Below are 21,231 nucleotides of genomic sequence, written 5' to 3' on the forward strand. Positions count from 1 at the left end.
AATTTGACTCTGAACTGGACCTCTGTATACTGTAAGTGTGTGTGCGTGTGTGTGTGATGACAAAAGACACTGAGAGACTTTGTGACAGAGTGCAGGTATGCACATGGTGTATGTGTCTATGTGTGTGTCTATGTGTGTGTGTGTGTGTGTGAGAGTTTGTCTGCGTCACGTCTACATCTGTTTTGACAAAGACATATTACGGTGATTTGTGAATATTTCAGACAATAAAAGGTCACAAACTGCAAATGCTACTTGAGAGGCTTTTTAATTCCTAGCGATAATGTAAATCTGGGGAGAATCGATGAGTGTGTGCAACATTTCCTGAGGTTTGGTACTTAAATGAGCACAAACAAATGAGATCCATTGAAGTTGAGCCCTAGTTTGCACGATTCCTGTCTGTCCCAAAGCTGACAGAAGTGACACCAGCGTCCCCTGGCAGGAAGCACTGAATCACACAGGCCAAAACAGGAAGACCCAACGCACACACGCACACGCACACGCACACACACACACACACACACACACACACACACACACACACAACCCTCCCATTCAGTGACTGACTGACAGACTGGCCGGCCAGTGGCTGGAGGGATGGGGTGGAGGGATGGGGTGGGGGTGGGGGGGTTCCAGCTGGCCTGCTGTGGGACTCCCGATCGCGTGTGAACACGAGTCTGGAGGGAGTGACAGACAACTGGTCCAACACTGCAACACTGAACAGGCAGGAAAGGTCAACTGGGGAGAGCTCAGCAGGACAGAGCAGCCAGATATTTTGATTTTATGCAAAAGTCAACAAGAGCTTGTGATTGTATTCAAAAAATATATTGTGTCTTTAATACGGGAAAAGAAAAATGTATTGTTAAGAATTCCTGATGTTTAACAACAGATAACTGGTGTGAATTTGTAGCTGCTGTCACAACACAGGGAGGTTTGTGCCTCCGAATAAAGACAATTTAATGTGTGTGTGTGTGTGTGTGTGTGTGTGTGTGTGTTCGTGTCCGTGACTGAGCCCTCCTTGCACTTGAAGAACATGTAGAGAAAGGCCAGGTTTGTCAAAGTGTGCAGTACTCCATTGTACACATATGTACACACTGAGTACACTCCTATTGGTGATGCAGAAGAGACTCTGAGCACCACTGGATGTTACCACTGGGAGACGGAGGGGCAAACAAATAGACCCTCATCACCTGCCTGCCTTCAGAAAGTGTTTTAGGAGAGGATATGGAAGCAGAAACCCAAATAAAACTACAATTGGACAGCATCACCTCCACACTACTGCTGCCCCTAATTCACTCAAGCACACACCATAATTTAGTCAACCTTGACCAACTAAGCAGACACCCTCCCCCCACCCCACACACACACACACACACACCGATCAGTCGACAAACTCGCAATCTTTTAGTGGAATGGAGACCACACTCCCACCCATAACCTCTGGTGTGAACTTGATTGTGTATACTCAGGTATTGAGTTTCGAACCCCGCCGCAGTCCCGTAGCACTCAAAGAGAAACAGACGCAGTCAAACCTCACAACGGGCCAGAGAGCGATAGAGCGAGGGAGCGAGAGAGGGACGCGGACCACCCAACGGCTGAGAAGAAAAATAAAGCCGGGTGGAGAGCGGAGTCAGCTTCAATCACGTCGGAGGCGGAACAGTTGGAAGTCGGCGTGCAGTAGCAGCTTGTCGAGGGTGAAGAAGGCAAAGCTGCGAGAAAAAAAACTTAACCCTGTTAAAATCTATTGACAAGTGAAAATGCGCAATTGTTTCCAGTGCAAATCATTGTTTCATCATCATGCCAAACGATCAACGAACAGTACCAAACACTTTATTTAGATTTCCATACGACTTAAAACATTTTGTCCTTTTACATTAAACAGAATGCCAATAAAGTAGATCCAAAAATGCTTTACTGCAGATGTGTTGGAGGCTGAAAATGACATATGAACTCCCCAAATTCAATCAATAAATAATGGATCGGGTCTATTTTACAGACAGGACAGCAGTTGAATTCACTATCTGTTATTCATTACGCGATGGGATGGAAAACGAGTATTTCTGATGCCCGGAAGTAGAATTTCTGAAGTACTTGCTTGGTTTACTGAGGAGGAAATGTAACCACGTTTGAATAACTGGATCAACTGCAAAAACCTTGGCTGGGGGAAAATCATTAATGCTCTAATTAGAATTATCGGTGATGTGCCCCTGAGCAAGGTACTTCATTCCCTCAGGGAGTCTGAAACAAATGCACACGGAGAAGCCTTTCACCTGGATAGATGCAGATTTAACAATACCACAAATTACACCCCGCATTCCTTTTGATCACATGTTATTAATTTAAAGTCCCTATATTCTCATTAAATCAACATCGTTCTGCCTTAGGAATGTCCGACACACTTCTGTCGCACCTCAGGATGGACACCGTTGTGCAGGATGATGTGGTACTGGAGATGCCCACCAGGGGGATGAGGCTTTGCAGAAAAGACAGAGTCCCATAGGTGTGTGTGTGTGTGTGTGTGTGTTGGTGAGCGGGAGAGAGACAGAGAGAGGAGATAGCAAACCACTATCTTTAAATAAGCCCCACATTTTTAAGTATTTCTATAATTTAGTATTAAGTATTAAGTATGAAATAAATATAAATACTTTATTTTTATTTGTTATTGTAATGGTGATCACTTATACCTTAATACAGATGAATTATTCTGAATTTAAACGGATGATGTTGTATTAAATCAATCAGTGGACAGACAAACCTGCTGCTGTAGCCGCGTTCGCTCGACAACACAACCGTCTACAGCCCCTGACTCCACTCTGTTGTTGTGCCGAGGTCAAAGGTCAAAAGCTGCTGGTTGACCCCTTTGAACTAGCCTGTTACCCAAAGCCCCACTGTGGAGTGACTGATATACCACGGTGTGTGTACATGTGTGTATGCAGTCATTCACCTTTTTGTCTTTGGCTGTGTGGCTCTGGGGACTTTCTCGTCTCTCTGCAGCACGAGGGATGGACAGTTGACCTAGAGACAGACAGACAAACAGACACCCACAGACTGTGATTCACATACTTGAAGTTAACGAGACGTGACAGGATTCTATGCGTATTTCTTTACAACCCAAATATTTCCCCTGTAAAGCTCTAATGCAACATCCTAGGTAAGATTTTTCTATTTCACATTTGCATACGAGAGAAAAAGAGGGAACCGATGCCATGCAGCGTCCGTCCAAGAGCAACATCCAGCAAGAGGGCGCTGAGATGTGGTGGAATACCTTCACTGAAATGTACGAGGCACACGCAAACACACACTTGGACCAGAACGTCCTTTCAAATGAAATTCTGAATGGCAACGTAGAAGCGGGACCACACCTCGTCTCTGCCGGCTTTTTATTTCCAATTCCAGTAAGTGGGCAGGTTGTAACCGTTCAGCGTCTTGTATTATGTTATTTCACTGTCACTAAAACATTCTGTAAAAATAAGAGTCCTCAAAACGATCCATCTCTGAAGGAACGCAATGGTGTTCTAGTAAATTGTTCAGAAACTCTAAAATAGGAACGCGATCCCAGTCACAGTGTTTTAACCATCTTGTTTATTCATATGGACTAATGAACAATATCAAGGTATCTGAGCGTGCGTGTGAAGCCTGATTTGAAGATAAATACATAAAACAGCATCAAATGACCCACGGACACACACCTCTCTCTCTTGATTTGACCTGTGAGATACATGAATTCTAAACCAACCAATTATAGAAGGAGACAAGACGGAATTACAAGATATGGCCCAAAGGTGGAGGATTATAAACTGGAGCCAATTAGGGCAGAAAAAGCAGAGGAGCAGACAGGCCTGGGTAATGATACAGTATTCATCAGCTTCAGACGCTCCATTGAGCTTTTACAGTGGCTACAGATGCTGGTGAAGGACGCCTCGGCACGTCTGCCAGGCTGACCTTTAGGTTATGGGGTTGACCCTCTTAATCTCAATGCCACCGACACAGGCAGCTATGTTCTCAATAAATAACACATCTCTAATGCTCGTATATACACGTTTACCACTCCTATACACACACACACACACACACATTGTAAAAGTGTAACATTTAAGATTGGTTAAATGTAATTCATGAGACATAATCAAAATCTCACAATTTACAATTTAGTTACTCAAAATGAATTCAATTTCTATGTTAATATCAACATATGTTTAAGTAGGATGCAGAAGACAGAAAACAAGAGTATTTCAGTTCATGTGACTCAATTTATTCCTGCTTTTCTCTTTAATATGACTCATCGTAATTGAATCTAAGACAATATTACCCAAAAGTGTAATTTGTGCTGTTTTTTCTCAAAATCACTTCACAGCAGAGGAACCTGAGCGTCACTCACATAAGGTCAACCCCAAAACAGACACACACACTGTCAGTTACACCCTGTCAGTTGGCACCTGGACACATCTGTCCCATCTGCCTGTCGACCTTTCTCCCTCTCCTGCTCTCCAACGGGCCCCCTGCGTCTGGATTCATCTCCACGTTTAACTACTGATCTGAAGGTGGGCTGGCCACCATCCACCACCGGGGGAACTAATTTCAATGCATGACACCCACGCTCACACACAAACATATCCCCAGTACAAAATATCTTCATCTGTCTCTGTCTCATCTACATGGGAGAGGGCAGGTGAATAGTCCGAAGGAGAAAGGTCAGCGCATTGAAGGAGTTCATCATTCTGAGGTGTCAGAGCCACTCTTTAGGAGAGCAGATGAAGGGGAGAGGGAGGGAGGGAGGGAGGGAGGGAGGGAAGGAGGGAGGGTGGTGGTGTGACAGAGAGAGAGAGAGAGAGAGGAAGGGTGGGGGCCCTCTGTTTTATGTGTGTCTGGTTATTGGTTATCAGCCAAAAATTTGCCACAGCCCACAGAGTTGGCTGCTGTCCCAGCAAAGTGCAAATTCATTCGCCATCAACATGGTGTGTGTGTTGGCCCATGGCATATTGTCTTTGATGGCATCTTAATTATGAGACAGCCACACACACACACACACCAAGAATGGTTGTCGCACTTGATTGAAACACCAGAAGATGGTCGTCTCACACACACACACACAAGCACGCACAGACATTTAGTCACACAATACATGCACAATACTTGCCGGTGTCTGGCATGAGGTAAACAGCTTTTAATAGCATCAAACCCACTGCAGTGTGTTTGGGACCATCTGTCCGGTCCATTGTGTTGCTCTGTTGTGGCTCTTTAGAAGCCCAGTGCGTGACAGCTGATGTATGGGCACTCACAAAGTCCTCCGCCAGGCCCTCGGGATGCTGCAACACCGTTCTCTAGCCATCCCCTCTTTATTTCTACTTCTTTTTTTCTCATCTTTTCGCTGCTTCAAGGAAGAATTTGTTAGATCACAGCCAGCAAAGTGACCTGTGTCTGCCTATGCCAGTGTCTCAGAGGCAGGAGGACTGGGGCGAGGCGCACTAACAACACTGCGTCAGGTATTCAGATCTTAACTTCAGAGAGGCTGGTGGAGGCCTTCAGTACAGGAAGACTCTTCATGGCGAGAGAAGCAGTCATAATAGAAAGAGATTGTACAATGATTAAGGCAATAAAATGTCTATCTATCTCTCTGTGTCTGAAATCTGCATAAATCATAGCCCAATGATGCAATTTGTCGATCAATTTTGTCAGTCCTGTGTGAGCCTGAACGCAGCGTGTGTCATTCTGTCACATGTGCTTATCGTAGCTCACAGGAGATACAAATGAAGGACGACCTTAATGGGGTTTGCATACTGAACGTCTAGAATCCTCCGCTGCAGTACAGTCATTACGTAACTGTCTGAAGTGCCAATGCAGGATGACATCAACAGCCTCAATTGCCAACCACCAACTTTAGGGTTATTTCAGGACAGATGGACGACAAATACAGGGGTAGCTCATGTAAAATCTAAATGAAGGAAAGGAAAAGTTCTTGTGTGTCTTTGTTGGCCCGCATGATGCATCTTCTTATGCTAACACACTCGGCCTCTTCATAAGCGCCACCTACACACATGTTTCCCCGCCCTCAATGTGATTTTGCCATTGTTTATAGAAATAACACCCAGCGTGAACATGAGGTGGCTTCTTGAGAGGTTGAGGGGTGCATTAGAGTTGAAGGGTGTGGGGGTGAAAGCTGGGTTCATGTCAGGAAGTTTTCACTCCTTTCTTCCCAGGGTGCCCCTGGCCTCTCCAACTTCCAGTCAACGGCTGAAAGAAGCCAGATGCAGGCAGGATAATCACCAGCTAATAAGAGACTATATTGAAAGCAGGCTGGCGCTCATACACTACAAGCTAGACAGCCGCCCACATACACACACACGCACACACATATACACACACACATATACACACGGGTAGTTGAATGCATATGCACATGCATAGTTGGAGCGGGCGTAATTATGGTGCATGGTGACACACACTTCAGAAAGAAGGGATCGCTAACAATCTGAACACATGCGGGCAAGTGTGTGCAGACACACAGACACACACACACACACACAAACACACACACAGATCATTTTTCCTTTTTCTGACTTCAGTCCTCCACCACCATCCTAGAAAAATGCTAGCATATGGCTGCAAAAGATATCAATAATTCCACGATATATCAATTATCAATTTAGGAAAAGCCTGAACAGGCTCCCCTGGGGTTTTGTGTACGGTTGGTGTTTGGTTTGGAGTGACCTTATGAGAGAATATGAAAACCAAACTCTTACCCACTGTAAAAAGTGGAAGAACTTCACAGAGCTTTTACAGATTCTTCACAGAAGGTTGTAGGATTGTTGCATCTTTAAAGTGGACGAACGTGAACTGTAGGTACAAAGGTTTCTATCTGGGCAGAGGTGATGCAGGATTTACTCTGTTTTAGTTTGACTCATAGAAGAGATTTGACCCACATTCTAGAGCGCAAAATGTGGACGATTTAAAGACAAGAAACTGAAGATCCGTCACAATGACTGCAATTACAATGTATATGAGTGAGTGGGTCTATAATCTGTGAATTCTTTGTGTAATATTTTTATCATTAAGTCCTTAAAGTACTATTTACAATATTTCATTCAGTTCTTTGACCTGATTCTTGTGAAATTTAAAATGATTAAACTTGAACAGGATTAATGATTAAGATACAAAAACACAAATATGTAAACATCAAAAATCTCACACAGCTTATTAACATAATAATGACAGTTTGTGTATTAATAATCATGGAATTAACATAATACACTGTCAAATATAATCAACTGTTCTACATAGGGAATGGAATTTCAAGATTAAAAAAATAAAAAATCTATAAATCTTATGATATCAGTCTCTAAATATCTCCATATAAAAAACCTATTTTACTCTCTTCAGCAGGTACATGAGGCGGCTGGTAGACAAAGTGAGAATCTAAATTGTGCAGATTTCCCTCCCCTCTTTCTTTTTTAACAATTCTCCCATACGCTCTTGTTCTCCTTTTCCTACACTCTGTCATCCTCTCATCCCCTTGTCTGTTCAGATTCTCAGCTATCCTTCCTTCTTTCAACTCCTCTCTGCACTCTCCTGTGGGCTTTCAGCCTGTGTGTGTGTGTGTGTTCGGTGTGTGTGTGTGTGTGTGTGTGTGTGTGTGTGTGTGTGTGTGTGTGTGTGTGTGTGTGTGTGTGTGTGTGGTAGGGGGACATGCATGCATCCGTTCACAGAGGACGGATGGATGGTGCGCTCCTGTTACCCGATGATCTTGCGCACCTGCACATCTGCTGCCATTTTAATTAACACTCCGAGGAGGCTCATTGGGAGCAATCAAAAACACGATTTACAGGAAACACTCAAGCAAACACCCACATACACATATGCATACACACTGTACATAATCTACACATGTGCAAGGAGATCGATAAATACAGCAATGAAACAGGCCATTACTTCAGATGAGAGAGAAGACGAGACAAGACGAGTGCAAGCATCAATTCTGAGAGTATGAAGGCATTTGTAACAGACAGCAGGAGACTGAATGAGAAAAACGCCAAAACAAATGTGTAGTATGTCGAGACCGGTGTGTTTAAAAAGCACAAACAACTTGTGCTGACCAAATTGCTGCACATTTGGGATGAAACCATGAAACGTGAAAAAAAACCCACAGAAGCATGAAGGAAGTTCAAACCAGCGAGTGAACACGGTGTGTGTGTGCACCTCAGCTGTGCTAGAACGAGCTCAGGGTCTTTTTCGCCTCATGTCAGGCTTCTCAGGCAGCTTCTCTCGCTCTCTTTGATTTCTTCCGGCATGCAGGGAAACTCTAGCCCCTTTTTTTCTCCACCAAGAATCGCTCTCAATAAAAAATGCACGAGCGCTCACATAAAAACCCGTCTCAACACTAAAACACACAAACATCAGTCCCCACGCAGAGTCCTGCTCCCGCACTATCAGAAGGAGATCCTGTATTATCTCCTCTGTCTTTTTTCCTTTCATTCGAGCAGCAGGAGCAGCTGCTCCTCTCTTTCTGCTCGTGCTCAGCCGGGGGAAGGCAATAGGTTTAGCAGGCGAGGAGGCGAGGCAGATTTATGGCGGTGGAGGTGACCTCTGGGGCCGTAACACGGTGATGGGTGAGTGGCTCTCAACGGTAAGCTACTGGCACTTGACAAAGTGCCCGAAGCAGAATGAATTTACTTCTCTTTTCCTCAATCATCAAGCAGCCACTGCCCTGACCCCCATCCTGACTGCTATAACAAGATCTCCCATCTCACAAGGGCCTGAAAAATTTACTGTCACATCTACTTTTCAATGAGCTCAAGTGAGCACTTCTTTCACCTTCAACGGAGCAGGTGCCGCCGTGGAGGAGGGCTAACCTGCCCCTGTGCTGGGTGTGTGTGTGTGTGTGAGTGAGAGAGAGAGAGACCAGCCGAGAGACAGACAGAGACAGTGTGTGAGTGAGAAGGCGCACGACATAGACAGTGAAGAAATCCACACAAATATGTGTATGCAGGTCTGCACCCACTGCCTCGCTCGCTCTCTCACACTCTCACACACACATTATTTTGTGTTTGCACGTGTACAAGATCACACACAGTAATGTATATAGTATGTGTATATGTCATTGTGTGTTTGAGGACATTGTGTGTATGTTGGAAACACACAGACAGACAGACAGACAGACAGACAGACAGACAGACAGACAGACAGACAGACACACACACACACACACACACTTGAGAGGACGATCAAGCTGCCAGGGACACAAAGGGGAGTTCTGTATGGAAGTCAGCAGACAATTCTACTGTTTATATTAGAAGTCAATCTTCCTTATAACATCCCTTACACACATGCACCCACACACACACATATGCAGACACACACAGGCATTAAGAAGTATGTGTGTTTGCTTTCATCAGCTTGATGGCAGTTCCTAGAGTTGGATTTAATGATCCTGATATTTTTTATATGCAGTGGATAAATCTGGGCTCACACACATTTAAGTTTCACCTTACTTGCGCTCGAAGTTGTTGAGACAAAATCACAGCAAATGTGAAGCGGCGCAAAACCGACGACAAACCACAGCACATCACTCACAATCAAGCTTGACTAATTACAGTATAACTAAGTATCCAACCAATTCATTAAAGCAACCAGCTGCTGTTCAGCTCAATGTTTCACTGTGCTGGAGTCTTTGATTACAAACTTGCCCACACCACAGTTAAACTACCGCAATGTTTTATGTGCTGTAACAATGTTAAAATTGTTCGCTGTATGCAACTTGAATAAATCACAGAACCCCAGAGAGGCCACGCAGAGGCAAAGCACAAAGTTGCTTCTGCTGCAGTAATTACATTACGATCATTTTGGCAGACGCCTTTATCCAAAGCGACGTACATTACATTACGTTACCACCCTTCGCAGAGGGGGGAGCAATTGAGGATTCGGTGCCTTGCTCAGGGGCACCTCCGCAGGGGCTCGAACCGGCGACCTTCCAGTTCCCAAGCGGAAGCTCTACCGACTGAGCTACTGCCTCCCTATGATGAAATGACTGATTGGATAAATGTATGACTGAGGTGCTGAATTAAACGTTGAAGGTGAATTAAAGTTTGAGCAGTGAAGTTGATTAAATTGAAATGTACTGGCTTCATTCATGCTCTTGCAGATGGTGCCTCATTCACACAGGAGGTTGCCAGGTTTTTGCAGTGGGTGTGTGCAGAGGGCAACGACATGTGGAAATTTAATTAATCTGTTTTCACCTGTAAGAACCAGAACTACTGCAAAAATGACTCAACTGGAGCCCCTGGGAACACGCAGACTCATCCTCATCCGACCATTACAGCAGGTCCAAAACAAGGCCTGATGGTCACTTTGTAACAAAATAACAATGTTTATATTCACCGTAAAGCCCCAGTCATGCTCTTTCTGCCAAGTTACCACCTTAAATTTACAAAATCATTAATGCTGCTTTCGCCAAATGTAATCCCTTGCCTAATAAAACATCTGATCATAGCAGACGTTGTTACGACGAGCACTGAAATATGAATACAGACTTTACTGGACAAGACAAACATGAATAAACATGAATGAATATAACAATTACAGTGCTAATCGATATACCTATACATCCCGTATGGTAAGTCATTTTGTTCATTTCATTTTGGCAACATTCATTCTTTTAAAACGACATAACTAATCCAGCATTGTTTCTTTTATGCCCAACCTCAGCCAGTGAGATAATGTCATCATGATGAGCCAATAAAAATTGATGATTAAACACGTGTAATTTTCCAGAGATGGTGTATTAAAATTTATTGTCTCCCTCTGCTGCTCTCTGGTGGGTCATCACATCAGCCCCGGGGCTACACACACACACACACACGCGCGCGCGGTTACAACTGGAAATAAAGAAGGGCATTAAAAGCTATTCAATAAGCCGCTGTAAAATTGATCAGGCTATAAAAGCTGCTGCCACACACACACACACACACAGCACAATGTGGTTATGCAGGCAAGAGTCAGTGTGACAGAGAGTAAGGGGAAGGCAGAAGGAGAGAGGAAGGAAGAGAGAGAAAGAAAGAGAGAAAGAACTCTTTACTCACTGAGATCACACACAACACTGTGTCACATTTCTGTCCCATTAAACCATCTAACAACAGGATATGACCAATATATGAGCCTGGTGTCGCCCACTTCTCTATTTAAATGCTCTTTTCTTTCATTTTGCAGGATCAATCACTGTGTAAGTTGTGTGTCATGTGTTTGATATCCTCGCCATGAAACTTTTGACATGAAGTCAAATGAGAGAGCCAATCTCAGCACAAACGTTTCTCATCAATCCATCCCAAAACAATCTAACAATCAAGTGAGACCAACACACACACACACACACGCTCACGTTATCTTACCACCTGCAATAAATACAGACAAGTCTCCAAAAATGGTTAGAAACGCCACCTGCCAAACCCAGGAGATTTATTCTATGATCATCTATATGGACAGTCGGCCCCGTGAGTCTTTCTATCAGTCTTAAAAAAAAAAAAAACGACAAGAAATCTGCCGTGGGCTGCATCAGTGGCAGTGGCTCGGCAAACAGCGTTTTTCTTTTAACTTTCAATTCTCCTAAGCATCCGTGCTTCACAGCCCCTGGGGCTATTGCCTTTCTCAATCTGTCCCTGGAGAGGCAGGAGTTATGGTCCCTGTCGATTGAGGAGAAAGGGATGTTATTCCCCTGTCACCTCCTGGTCGCGCCGCCATCCTCCCTGCCCTGATCTACGGCCCGATCCCCCCCTTTACCCCCCTCCCTCCCTCCCCTCTTCCACACTTCGCTCCGTCGTAACCTGCCGGCTATGTCGTTGCCGCAGGTCGTTGTGATGAGGACGATGGAAAAATGTTCTCGGCTGGGGTGGGGAGAGGGAGGGGAGGGAGGAGGGGGGTCGAGGTGCTGATATTGGTTTAGAGGTGCTGTCAGCAGCTGCGGCACGGCAGTGGTGCTGAATGCTTTAGTGTGATGTTCAGATGCTTGCAGACAAATCTGTGTATGTATATGCGAGTGTGTAGGAAACATATCTGCATGTTTTTCTCCCTCTCGCCCCTGCCAATCACTGCCGCCGTGTGTTTGCCCTGCACACCTTGCCGACTGTGCTTGCCACTCCAAAAGTTTGAAATTAATGCAAGGTCTTCGTCTTACAATTCGCTGTTAAATGTGTTTGTAATTGGTCAGACAAAAGGTCATATTGCTATTGTATTTACTAATCAGCAGGATCCATTATGAATTATTATAAAATATCTTACTGCATTTTTGGATGTAATTACACTTTTAAAAAACTGTATGGCTCTTTATGGCTCATGGTTTCTGATGGAGGAAGAGGCGCTGGCGTAGGGAGGGAGGGTTAGTGGGTAAATTGTGGGACAGGCCAGCCCAGGGGAGGTGACCTCTCCTTGGGTGCGTGCAGGTCTGTGGGTGACACCCTTGATGGAGGAGCAGCCACAGGGTTAAACATGAATGGCAGTTAGCTGGCTGGGGCACGCGATCAGAGGTGTGATTGTTACCCGCCGTGTCACAGAGCAAATCGCCTGCTGGTTTGGTTTAATGTCTGCTGTCTGGGTGCAAAAAAATAAATGGACATAAATCTATTTTTTAAGGAGAGGGCAGTCGGTGGCGAGCCGGGTTCGTCTGGCTCGTTCCTGAAATACATCACTGCGTGTTTCATGTTTAATGTCTTATGTTGCGATACAGTTCTTTATATTTTTTTTAAGCAGTAGGAAAGTATTTGAGTATTGTAATGAAGGACTGTTTTGCTGGGATTGAACCCTACGCCAGCCGCATACCGCACACGCGCACTGGCGGGTGGTCCGGACCGCTGCAGCGTTACAGATTCACAATCTTCCAAGAGACAAAAGCCTGACTCTAACACATGCAGACACTTGGCCCGGTAAGGTTTGCATGTAGTTCCTGTGTAGATTGTTTCAATACACCACATCCATTTTCTAAAGGAGAGACCGCCTCATGGTTTGGCTCCCTGATACAGCTGAGAGAACTATCAAGACTCAACAAAGTGCAGACCCCCTTACGCCACCAACGAACATCAGCAGACATCAGTTCACCATCAGTTCACCTCACACACGCTCGCTAAAAGACTGCCAGACCCTTGAATGCACGACCCTGTTTCCATATTGGCCCTCGCCGCGTCGCTTCCAGATAAACATTGCTGTACCTTAGTAAAATGCATGGTTTGTGAGGGTCTCTCTGGGTGACGGAATAAATAAATAAGCAGATAAATAGATGAATAACCCAGAGGAATGGGCGCCAACAGGCTTGGCCATCCATCATAGATCCTATTACCACGCACTCAGCGGCACCTGCAGTATGTATAATGCAGTCAACCTCCGTAAGCAGATACAAATTCAACTCTTTTCCTCCTCAATTTGTTATATCTGACAACACTACAACACTCGCGCCCTGTTGTTTCTTTGAATTATGAATAGATTTCCTTCCCCTCACTTTCGCCCGTGCATGGTTGCGTGCCGTTGTTATGCAGAACAGCCGGGGAAAACAAATTCGGGAAGCCCGGCGTGCCTCGCAGCGGCTGGGTGCATATGCATAAACAGTTGCGCTTAAAGCAGCTTAAGAACAACCAAATGGGCTCAATATTTCATCTTTTGATTTGTTTCACTGAGCGTGATGAATACAAAACGCCAGTGTATAGTAAGAGTGAACACAGACAACACAGTTCTTTAAGTGTTTCAAATGATCCAAGTCTGATTTTCAGATTTCTCACACTAGCGCAGAGAAATGCTTTAACTGACAACTTCAAACTCAATCCTAGCCACAAAGTGCTTTTCTCTTCTTTATTTGGCCAGAAAACTGAGCCGCAGATATTGCATGTGTCATTCACAAACCATGGAAATATGGGGAAAATATGTCAAAGGAAGTGAAGAAGGGGAGAGCGAGCGAGAAATCATGTGCAGGAGGAAGAGAGCGAGCGAGAAAGACCGAGAGGGAGGGAGGAAGAGGAATGTAAATACACAGCAAACCGATAGCACATTGTGGCTGCGGCCTGTTTGTTTGGGTATTTACACTGTGGGGCTACAATCAAGTCCTGAAAGCTTCAGACCATATGACAAGGGCCCAGGGCCACGCATCTTCAAAACACTCAGTAACATCCTCTCATTTGTCAATCACTTCAAATTGCCAAAAAAGGATGCGAGGGAGGGAAAAAAAAGCATTGAACTTGATTGGCGAAATGAGCGAGCGAATGCGGCGTCAAGTTGTGCAGGAGGGTTTTTGTTTTTTCTTATGGGGTAAAAAGGACTTGGCTGAACTTTCGAGCCCTGTTTGGTTTGAACAGATGTAGAATTAGTTCACATCACTTTGCATCAGCGAGATGTTGAACACAAGCTGCCGCTCAGAGGCCAAATACCCCTCTATCATAAACACACACAGACACACACGCGCTCACACACACACACCTTGCCTGTGGTGTCTGCGATTCGGCTGAGATAATTATCATTATGATGTCAATTCCCACGGCAACGGCTTCTTTTCGTTCGTCCCGGAAAATGTTGCAGCTGTAACATCAATTGATTGTACGCCGGAAAACATGCACGGGTGTCTCGGGAATTAAACTATGGACTCTACTTAATTTTAAAGCATTCAAATCCATATTACTTCCTGTACTTTAAAATAGAACAGTTGTGTTTAACGAGCCTTTAATTGTAATTATGTTTCTGCATCTGTTTGAATGGATGACACACTATTATTTGTTCATTATATAGACATTACTGTATTAATGATTTAACTTCTCAATTTTCTATAAAAGCACAGATATTCATTCATGAATACTATCACATGGTATAAAACAACAATTGGCTCCAGGTCAATGTTGTCCGGCCCTGGTTACTGAGTGAATAGTCCACAAAACTGCACCCAGATGAAATTGCAGAGAAGATGCTGTCATAACTCCAGGGAGAACCTCTTCCTTTCCTTCTTTGTATTTTTGGGGGAAGGCATCCTGCTACATGTCAACGAAGCAGGCTAAACGTGCATGACAAGTGACGGTGTGCGGATGGCGGGCGGAAGAAGGGGGACTCAACCTCACCGTGGTGTCAGCGGAGGATCTGTGTATAATCGGCGGGAGATGCGTGCAATAGACGGCCGCACTACTTTATCTACAAGGCCCCTAATTGCGAGGGATGCTCAGGAACACATGTTAGGGAGAGAGGAAGGGGAAAGAGTGTCAGATGTCAGCAGCGAGCGGCCATATGGTTCCTACAACGTGGGTTACGTAAACTGGGAATGACACCGAATCAGGTTCGCTAAAATGGAACCAGTGAGGTGGGGAGGGTCCTTGGGATCGCAGGACATGATGTAGCTTCATACTGTACTCTGCTTCCTACATCGGGGTCACCTGGATAGCAGATAAACATAGATGGATGGACTGGTGGACCAACAGGAAGAGACTATGTAGCTCTGTATCTACCTACTGTATGCCTAAAGTCAGTCACACTAGAAAATGGGATTTATAATCCCTCCAGAGTATCCTGGGTCGGACCTGTGGTCTCCTAAACCCAGAATATTTTCCCATGGAAGCACTCAGAAGGCCAAACCCCTTCATTCTGATGTCCAGACTTCTCACACTGTCTTGTATAAACAACTCTGTATTACCACTTAGACATCATGAAGATTAGAATGTGGATAAATTACTAAATTACTTAAAGACGATAGGCAGTAGAAGGTACGGAGCCTGAATCAATGCAGACATTTCACCAAGCCACCATTTTCTAGCACTGGGCATCAAAGTTATTTTGATTTGCTTTGCTTATTTTATCTAAACAACATTCCAAAAAAGAAGCAACAAAGTAATATATTTGGAATCAGTTTTCTTTCTCCCTTCTCAAAGGTAATCTCCGGAACATGCCATGACCGTCAGCTCCATGACCACCATAACATTTAAGTGTAACAGAGCAAACAGGAAACAAAGAACAAACCCTTACAGGGCCACTTCATGTTGCTTTGAATACAAGACATGACTCATAAAAGCAACATAACTGCATTTCTGTCTTTGCCTCTTTGGGAAGAAATGCTGTGAGTTAACACGGCTGACCCGGTGCCCTATTCCTGCTTAAAGGACTCGCCACATTCAACCCAGCCTTTGTATGGGGGCCATCTCCACAGGAACACGTGTGCACATACAAACACCCATACAACCACTTCCCTTTCAATCCAAATCCAAATACCCCTGACAAGCCCAAATTCTTCTTCTGTGCCTTTATTATGTACTTGTCCTTCTCGTGTGCTCGCAGCATCTCTGGGCTTATTATTGTCCATTTTTTTTACCATGTGTCGACAAAAATAGTCCAATCTCCGGGTTCAACATTTTCTCCAACCAACTTGAGTAAAAATGTTGATGGACTGAATCCATCCCACATTCATACCTCCATTCTGCCTTCCAGCAAGGGGGTTGACCTTGTACATGCGAGATACACTTAAGAGGTACATTGGTTATGGCAAGGGTCCATCTGTTTGTTTATTGTTTGTGCTCTACGGAGGTGAAGCTATTGTACCATATATCAAAATAAAAAGCAGTGCATCATCAGGCCGAAACCACATAAGGACTCTGTTCGCTCCCGTCCTTACACGGTTTGGACTTGAATTGCTTTATATTTTACTAAATGGAATAAGTGTAATGTGAGGTAGTGGAAATGACAAATATTCAAAAATACCTCGGTGCTTATTGAAGGGAAAATAAGTTTGATATTTTACATTCTGGCTGATACAGTAAACAAATAAAGAGATTTGCCGCCAATCAACTCTTCATTTATTTTACCTGCCTAGGAAGTAACAAATAACTCACTGAATGTATCAATAATTGTATTTAAACTAACTCATTTATTATCATTTATTATCATATAGAATTGAGAAATAAACTACTACTTACTGTCTAAATACAACACTTTCCTTATTACAATATTGAAACTAAAATCTACCTCTTTTTCATACCTGTCTAACAGAAATACACACTTTCTTCCACACAAACACAAAGAGACATAATCCTTCTCATTGCCGTGTCATCCTGCCCTACAGCATCCCATTCAAAAACAGCACAGCATAAAAAAAGAAACAATAATTCAATCACTGCCTGTGTAGCAATTGATTATAGTCAGGGGCCGGTCAGGATGATTAGTTACACTGTAGTAGCACCGAGTGTGTGCGAGTCTGCAGGTGTCCCTGCTGCATAATCACAGGCACACAGTCACAGTCGTTCGCACTGTAGGAGCACTTGGGCCAGCACTCAATCATGCAGAGCCGATCACATTTGCATGCTGTAGCATTGAGTCGGGAGGAGCAGCAAATGAGCTGAATAATATCATCTGACGATCAATAACATCTGGAATTTGTTTTCATTAAAGACAACAAAAACATTGTTATGGCTGTGCTGCCGAGTTAGATGTGTCTGCCCTTCCGCCGCAGGTTCAGTCATGTAAATGTGACGTAAAGGGCTGATTTAACTACTGTGTGCTGAGTGAATGAAACAGACAATAACGGTGTCGGGCACCATGCAAATCACCTGCAAAGTAAACGCTGTAAATCACAGGGGAGAGAGAGAAGAAGAGCGGAGGAGTGCGCAGAGCGGCAATAACGCACAGCACATGCTATACAAATGTGAATATCATTATTGTACACGTCGTAAACCACAATACACGCTGTATTTATTTACCTAGGAGCCATTATTTGATATTAATTGTTCTATCAATTATATCAAACCACAGTAGGATGTGGTTATAAGTGCAGTTAAAATAGTAAAAATACAGCAAAAACAAAGCTATTTTATTCTGTATTGCTGTCTTATATTTTCTCTTACATACTCAACAATCAGAGAATAAAAAAAGTCTGCCAATAGATCAGGTGACACTGTGCCACAAAGGTCGGCCTTAAATTACAGAATGAAACCAAGGAACGGCCGCTCGCCCTCTGTTTCCCTGCTTTGAATCTGCTGTCTCCAATCTTTTCCACAACCAAATGACTCTTAACTCTGCGGAGTGCAGCACGGGTCAGGCAGCCAGATTGAAGGCAGGGTGTCTGTTTAGTGTTAGTGTTTAACAGGAGATTTCTGATGTCTGACTTCACTCAATAAGCGAGCCGCTACTCTCCGTTTCACAGAGTAATGCCTTGCAGATATGGCCGTGGGGGGAAACTCGCACACACGCAGCACACACACACACTCCCACAGGCTTACAAAGAGATGTGGCAAGAAAATAGAAACAAAGTAGAACAGTAGTAATAATCAGAATTGTTAAAAGTAGTACCACTACAAATGTAAGATTTGAGATTTCTCTTGTCACGTCTACAAGTGGCAACGTGGCAAGTAGTGAAATATGTTTCCTTTGAGGTCAATAACAAAAGTAAAATGAAAATAAAAGTGTTAAGTGGCACTTACGGACAAAATTAAATAGTTAATACAGAAGCAGGGATATGCAGGAAATGTATACGATTCTCTTACTGTAAACAGGAGGAGAGAGAGAGCGAGAGACAGAGCGAGAGAGAGAGAGAGCGAGAGAGTGCGAGAGAGAGAGAGCAAGAGAGAGAGAGCAAGAGAGAGAGAGAGAGACTTAACGGTCCTCTGACTTCATTTTGTTTGCCAATACTGATCCAGACATACTGGCATCATCAATAGTTGCTTGTTTCTAGCTGTTATTTGTTGAAATACAGCGTCACCATAAATGTGAACCCAGTGTGACCATATATTTAAAATCCACTATCCATCTTTGTCTAACAAGTGTATGCCAAATAGAACCATACACTACTGAGGTCACAAACTGTCCAATTGTGTTTTACAAAAAAAGAAAAAGAATGAGTGTAACCGGAGCCGGATTGGTACCTGCCTTTTCCTTGACTCATTCAATGAATTCTGAACGGTTTTACAAATAGACACACAAATGAAGAAATAAACAGGACAGCAGCATCTGTAGAGAAGTACTGCAGTGATGCTTGGGCGGAAATCTGGCTGAATGCTGGAGATATTTAGGGGGATGTCATTAGGAGTCAAGTAGACACCTCTGATCATAGACAGATGAATTAGAAAGTAGGTGCAGCGCATTTTTTTCTCTCTCTCTCTCTCTCTCTCACATACACACACACACACAAACAGACACACACACACACACACACACACACACACACACCGATTCAACATCCAATTCCACTGAAGGTTGTGCCTGAAAGGCTTGCACAACCATACAGCAGCAATTAAAATCCTTCACAGAAAAACTACCACTGAAAATTTCAAAAGGCAAGGCTACAGGTGCTGCCCTCTTGAAAAGAAATTGCACATTTTGGAAAAAGTACAAAATGTGTCATTTATTCTCCTGCTGGTATATTCAGATTTCATCTTTCATTATAATTAAAAACCGCCACACAATAGATGTCCTTCCTTGTTAAGTGGCAGTGGATCGGTTGTGCTTTTTGATGAGTAAGGTCAGCTGAGTTCAAACTAGCAACTTACTCTTATGCTCAGCTGCAGGGTCGACTGCTTCAAATGCGCCGATGAGCGTGGAGAAATGACGCGATGAAAGATTGAGAAATGTGCTCCATCTCCATCAATAGTATACAGTGTGGGCAACCTTAATCCAAACTCAAAGCACCAAACAAAAGCACAAAAAAGCACAAACTGATTGACTACATTGGATACCTGCACCAAGGCCGGACAGTCCTCTAATTAGAGGCTCCATCCGTCAATTCAGAAATGGAACTTATGTTGTTGCCGTTCTCATGGGTGGGTGATTGAAAGTACCAACGGCTTGATTATATATTTGCTGAATGGAACAATGGCTCATACTGGAATTAGGATCCCGGCCAAAATGTAATGGGTTCATCGCTAGATCATTCCCCACCCAACCACCCAATCAGCTCTAAACTTTTTGCGCAAACCTACAGACAAACAGAAACTACATGGACAATTATCGAACATGCACATCTTAATCATAATTTTCCTTCAGATTAATGCCTTTATTCACAGTCACAGACAAATACTCCAAACAAAAAATGACCTTCTGCTCTACCTCCCTGCAGTACTGATCTACACTGAGTGAAAACAGGCAGTTTTTGGTACTCGAGTTGTGTGGGTACTGTGATGTGTGTTGTTGAAGTGATCGCTCACCCCCGGTCCCTTCCTCCTCCTCCTGCGCTGTGGCGTTTTGTCGAGAGCAGGAGCGGGCGGCCTCCTCCTCCTGGCTCTGTGTCGTTCCTAGTGGTAAACTGTGAGGGCGAGAGCTGGTAGCTGAGCTGGAGGGTCGGGAACTGGCACAGTTCTGTAAGAGGAGAGAAGGCAGTGTTAGTATAGGAACACAGAAGGCGGGAAGAGTCTTCACACAGTGAGTGATTGGGCGTTTCAGCACATTAATCAACAATAAGGAAGGTTTCATCATATTACACCAGGTCCACATCTAGTGCAGCTAAATCGCATCACTAATGGACCCCGGGAGCAGAATGCACCAATATACATGGCAAAAAGGGCACCAATATACATGTCGAGTCTAAAACAGTCTTATGTGATAGAAAAGCAACTCTCAGCTTCTTTTTCACTTGTATTTTATGTGATGGGCTAATGCAGGATTCCTTAGCGGCTGCTCTGTAACAGCTCAGTGACTCTGAGGGCTCCTTGTTTCACACAAACGCATCTCTGCAGCCAGAACCAAATAAACGGCAATCACTGGAAACACGTTTGTTTGCACAGCACTCAAAGAGATCGGAGGGGGGGGGGCTTCAATGGGCTCGGGACTTCTTGTGTTACATACAGTATACGTACGTCTCCCACATGGCAAACAACCAGATGCTGACCAGTGGCTGCTTCAATGTACTAACCACGTCCTGTCTCAGTGCAGAGAATGGAAAACTTAGGGGATACTTTGGGAAATACACTCACATATGCACTCCCAGCGTGTGTGTGTGTGTGTGTGTGTGTGTGTGTGTGTGTGTGTGTGTGTGTGTGTGTGTGTGTGTGTGTGTGTGTGTGTGTGCATGCGTGCGTACGTGTGGTATTTTTGTGATACCTGATTTTTTTCTCTTTTTATCTAGACCTTATGTTTATATCATGTCCTCTTGTGGTAGGACAGTGTAAGAAAGTGGTTCAGAAAAACGAAAATTAAACAAAAAAAGGATACGAACAGCTCATTCGCAAAAACCTAATACACCAATCGACTGATGTTGGGTTTGATCAAAATTAAAAAAACAAAAAAATAAATGCACGTTTTTTTCTGATGTGG

The 21,231-nt window shown here is 44.0% G+C and overlaps 1 protein-coding gene across 1 annotated transcript in view; it reads right to left on the bottom strand.

Annotated features, from left to right (window-relative positions):
- Window positions 1-2,377: 2,377 nt before the first annotated feature.
- LOC143001586 (adhesion G protein-coupled receptor D2) overlaps window positions 2,378-21,231 on the bottom strand; it is a 63,916-nt gene continuing 45,062 nt past the window's right edge. Inside the window, exons 21-23 of the mRNA XM_076151234.1 lie at window positions 20,127-20,277; window positions 2,942-3,012; window positions 2,378-2,443 (exon numbers count right to left, since the gene is read on the bottom strand). Coding sequence (XP_076007349.1) covers window positions 2,378-2,443; window positions 2,942-3,012; window positions 20,127-20,277 — 288 coding nt within the window. The remainder of the gene's footprint in view (window positions 2,444-2,941; window positions 3,013-20,126; window positions 20,278-21,231) is intronic.

Source organism: Genypterus blacodes, unplaced genomic scaffold (genome assembly GCF_046128005.1).
Source record: "Genypterus blacodes isolate CSIRO-AG114 ecotype Tasmania unplaced genomic scaffold, CSIRO-AGI_Gbla_v1 ptg000054l_1, whole genome shotgun sequence".
Lineage (NCBI taxonomy): Eukaryota > Metazoa > Chordata > Actinopteri > Ophidiiformes > Ophidiidae > Genypterus > Genypterus blacodes.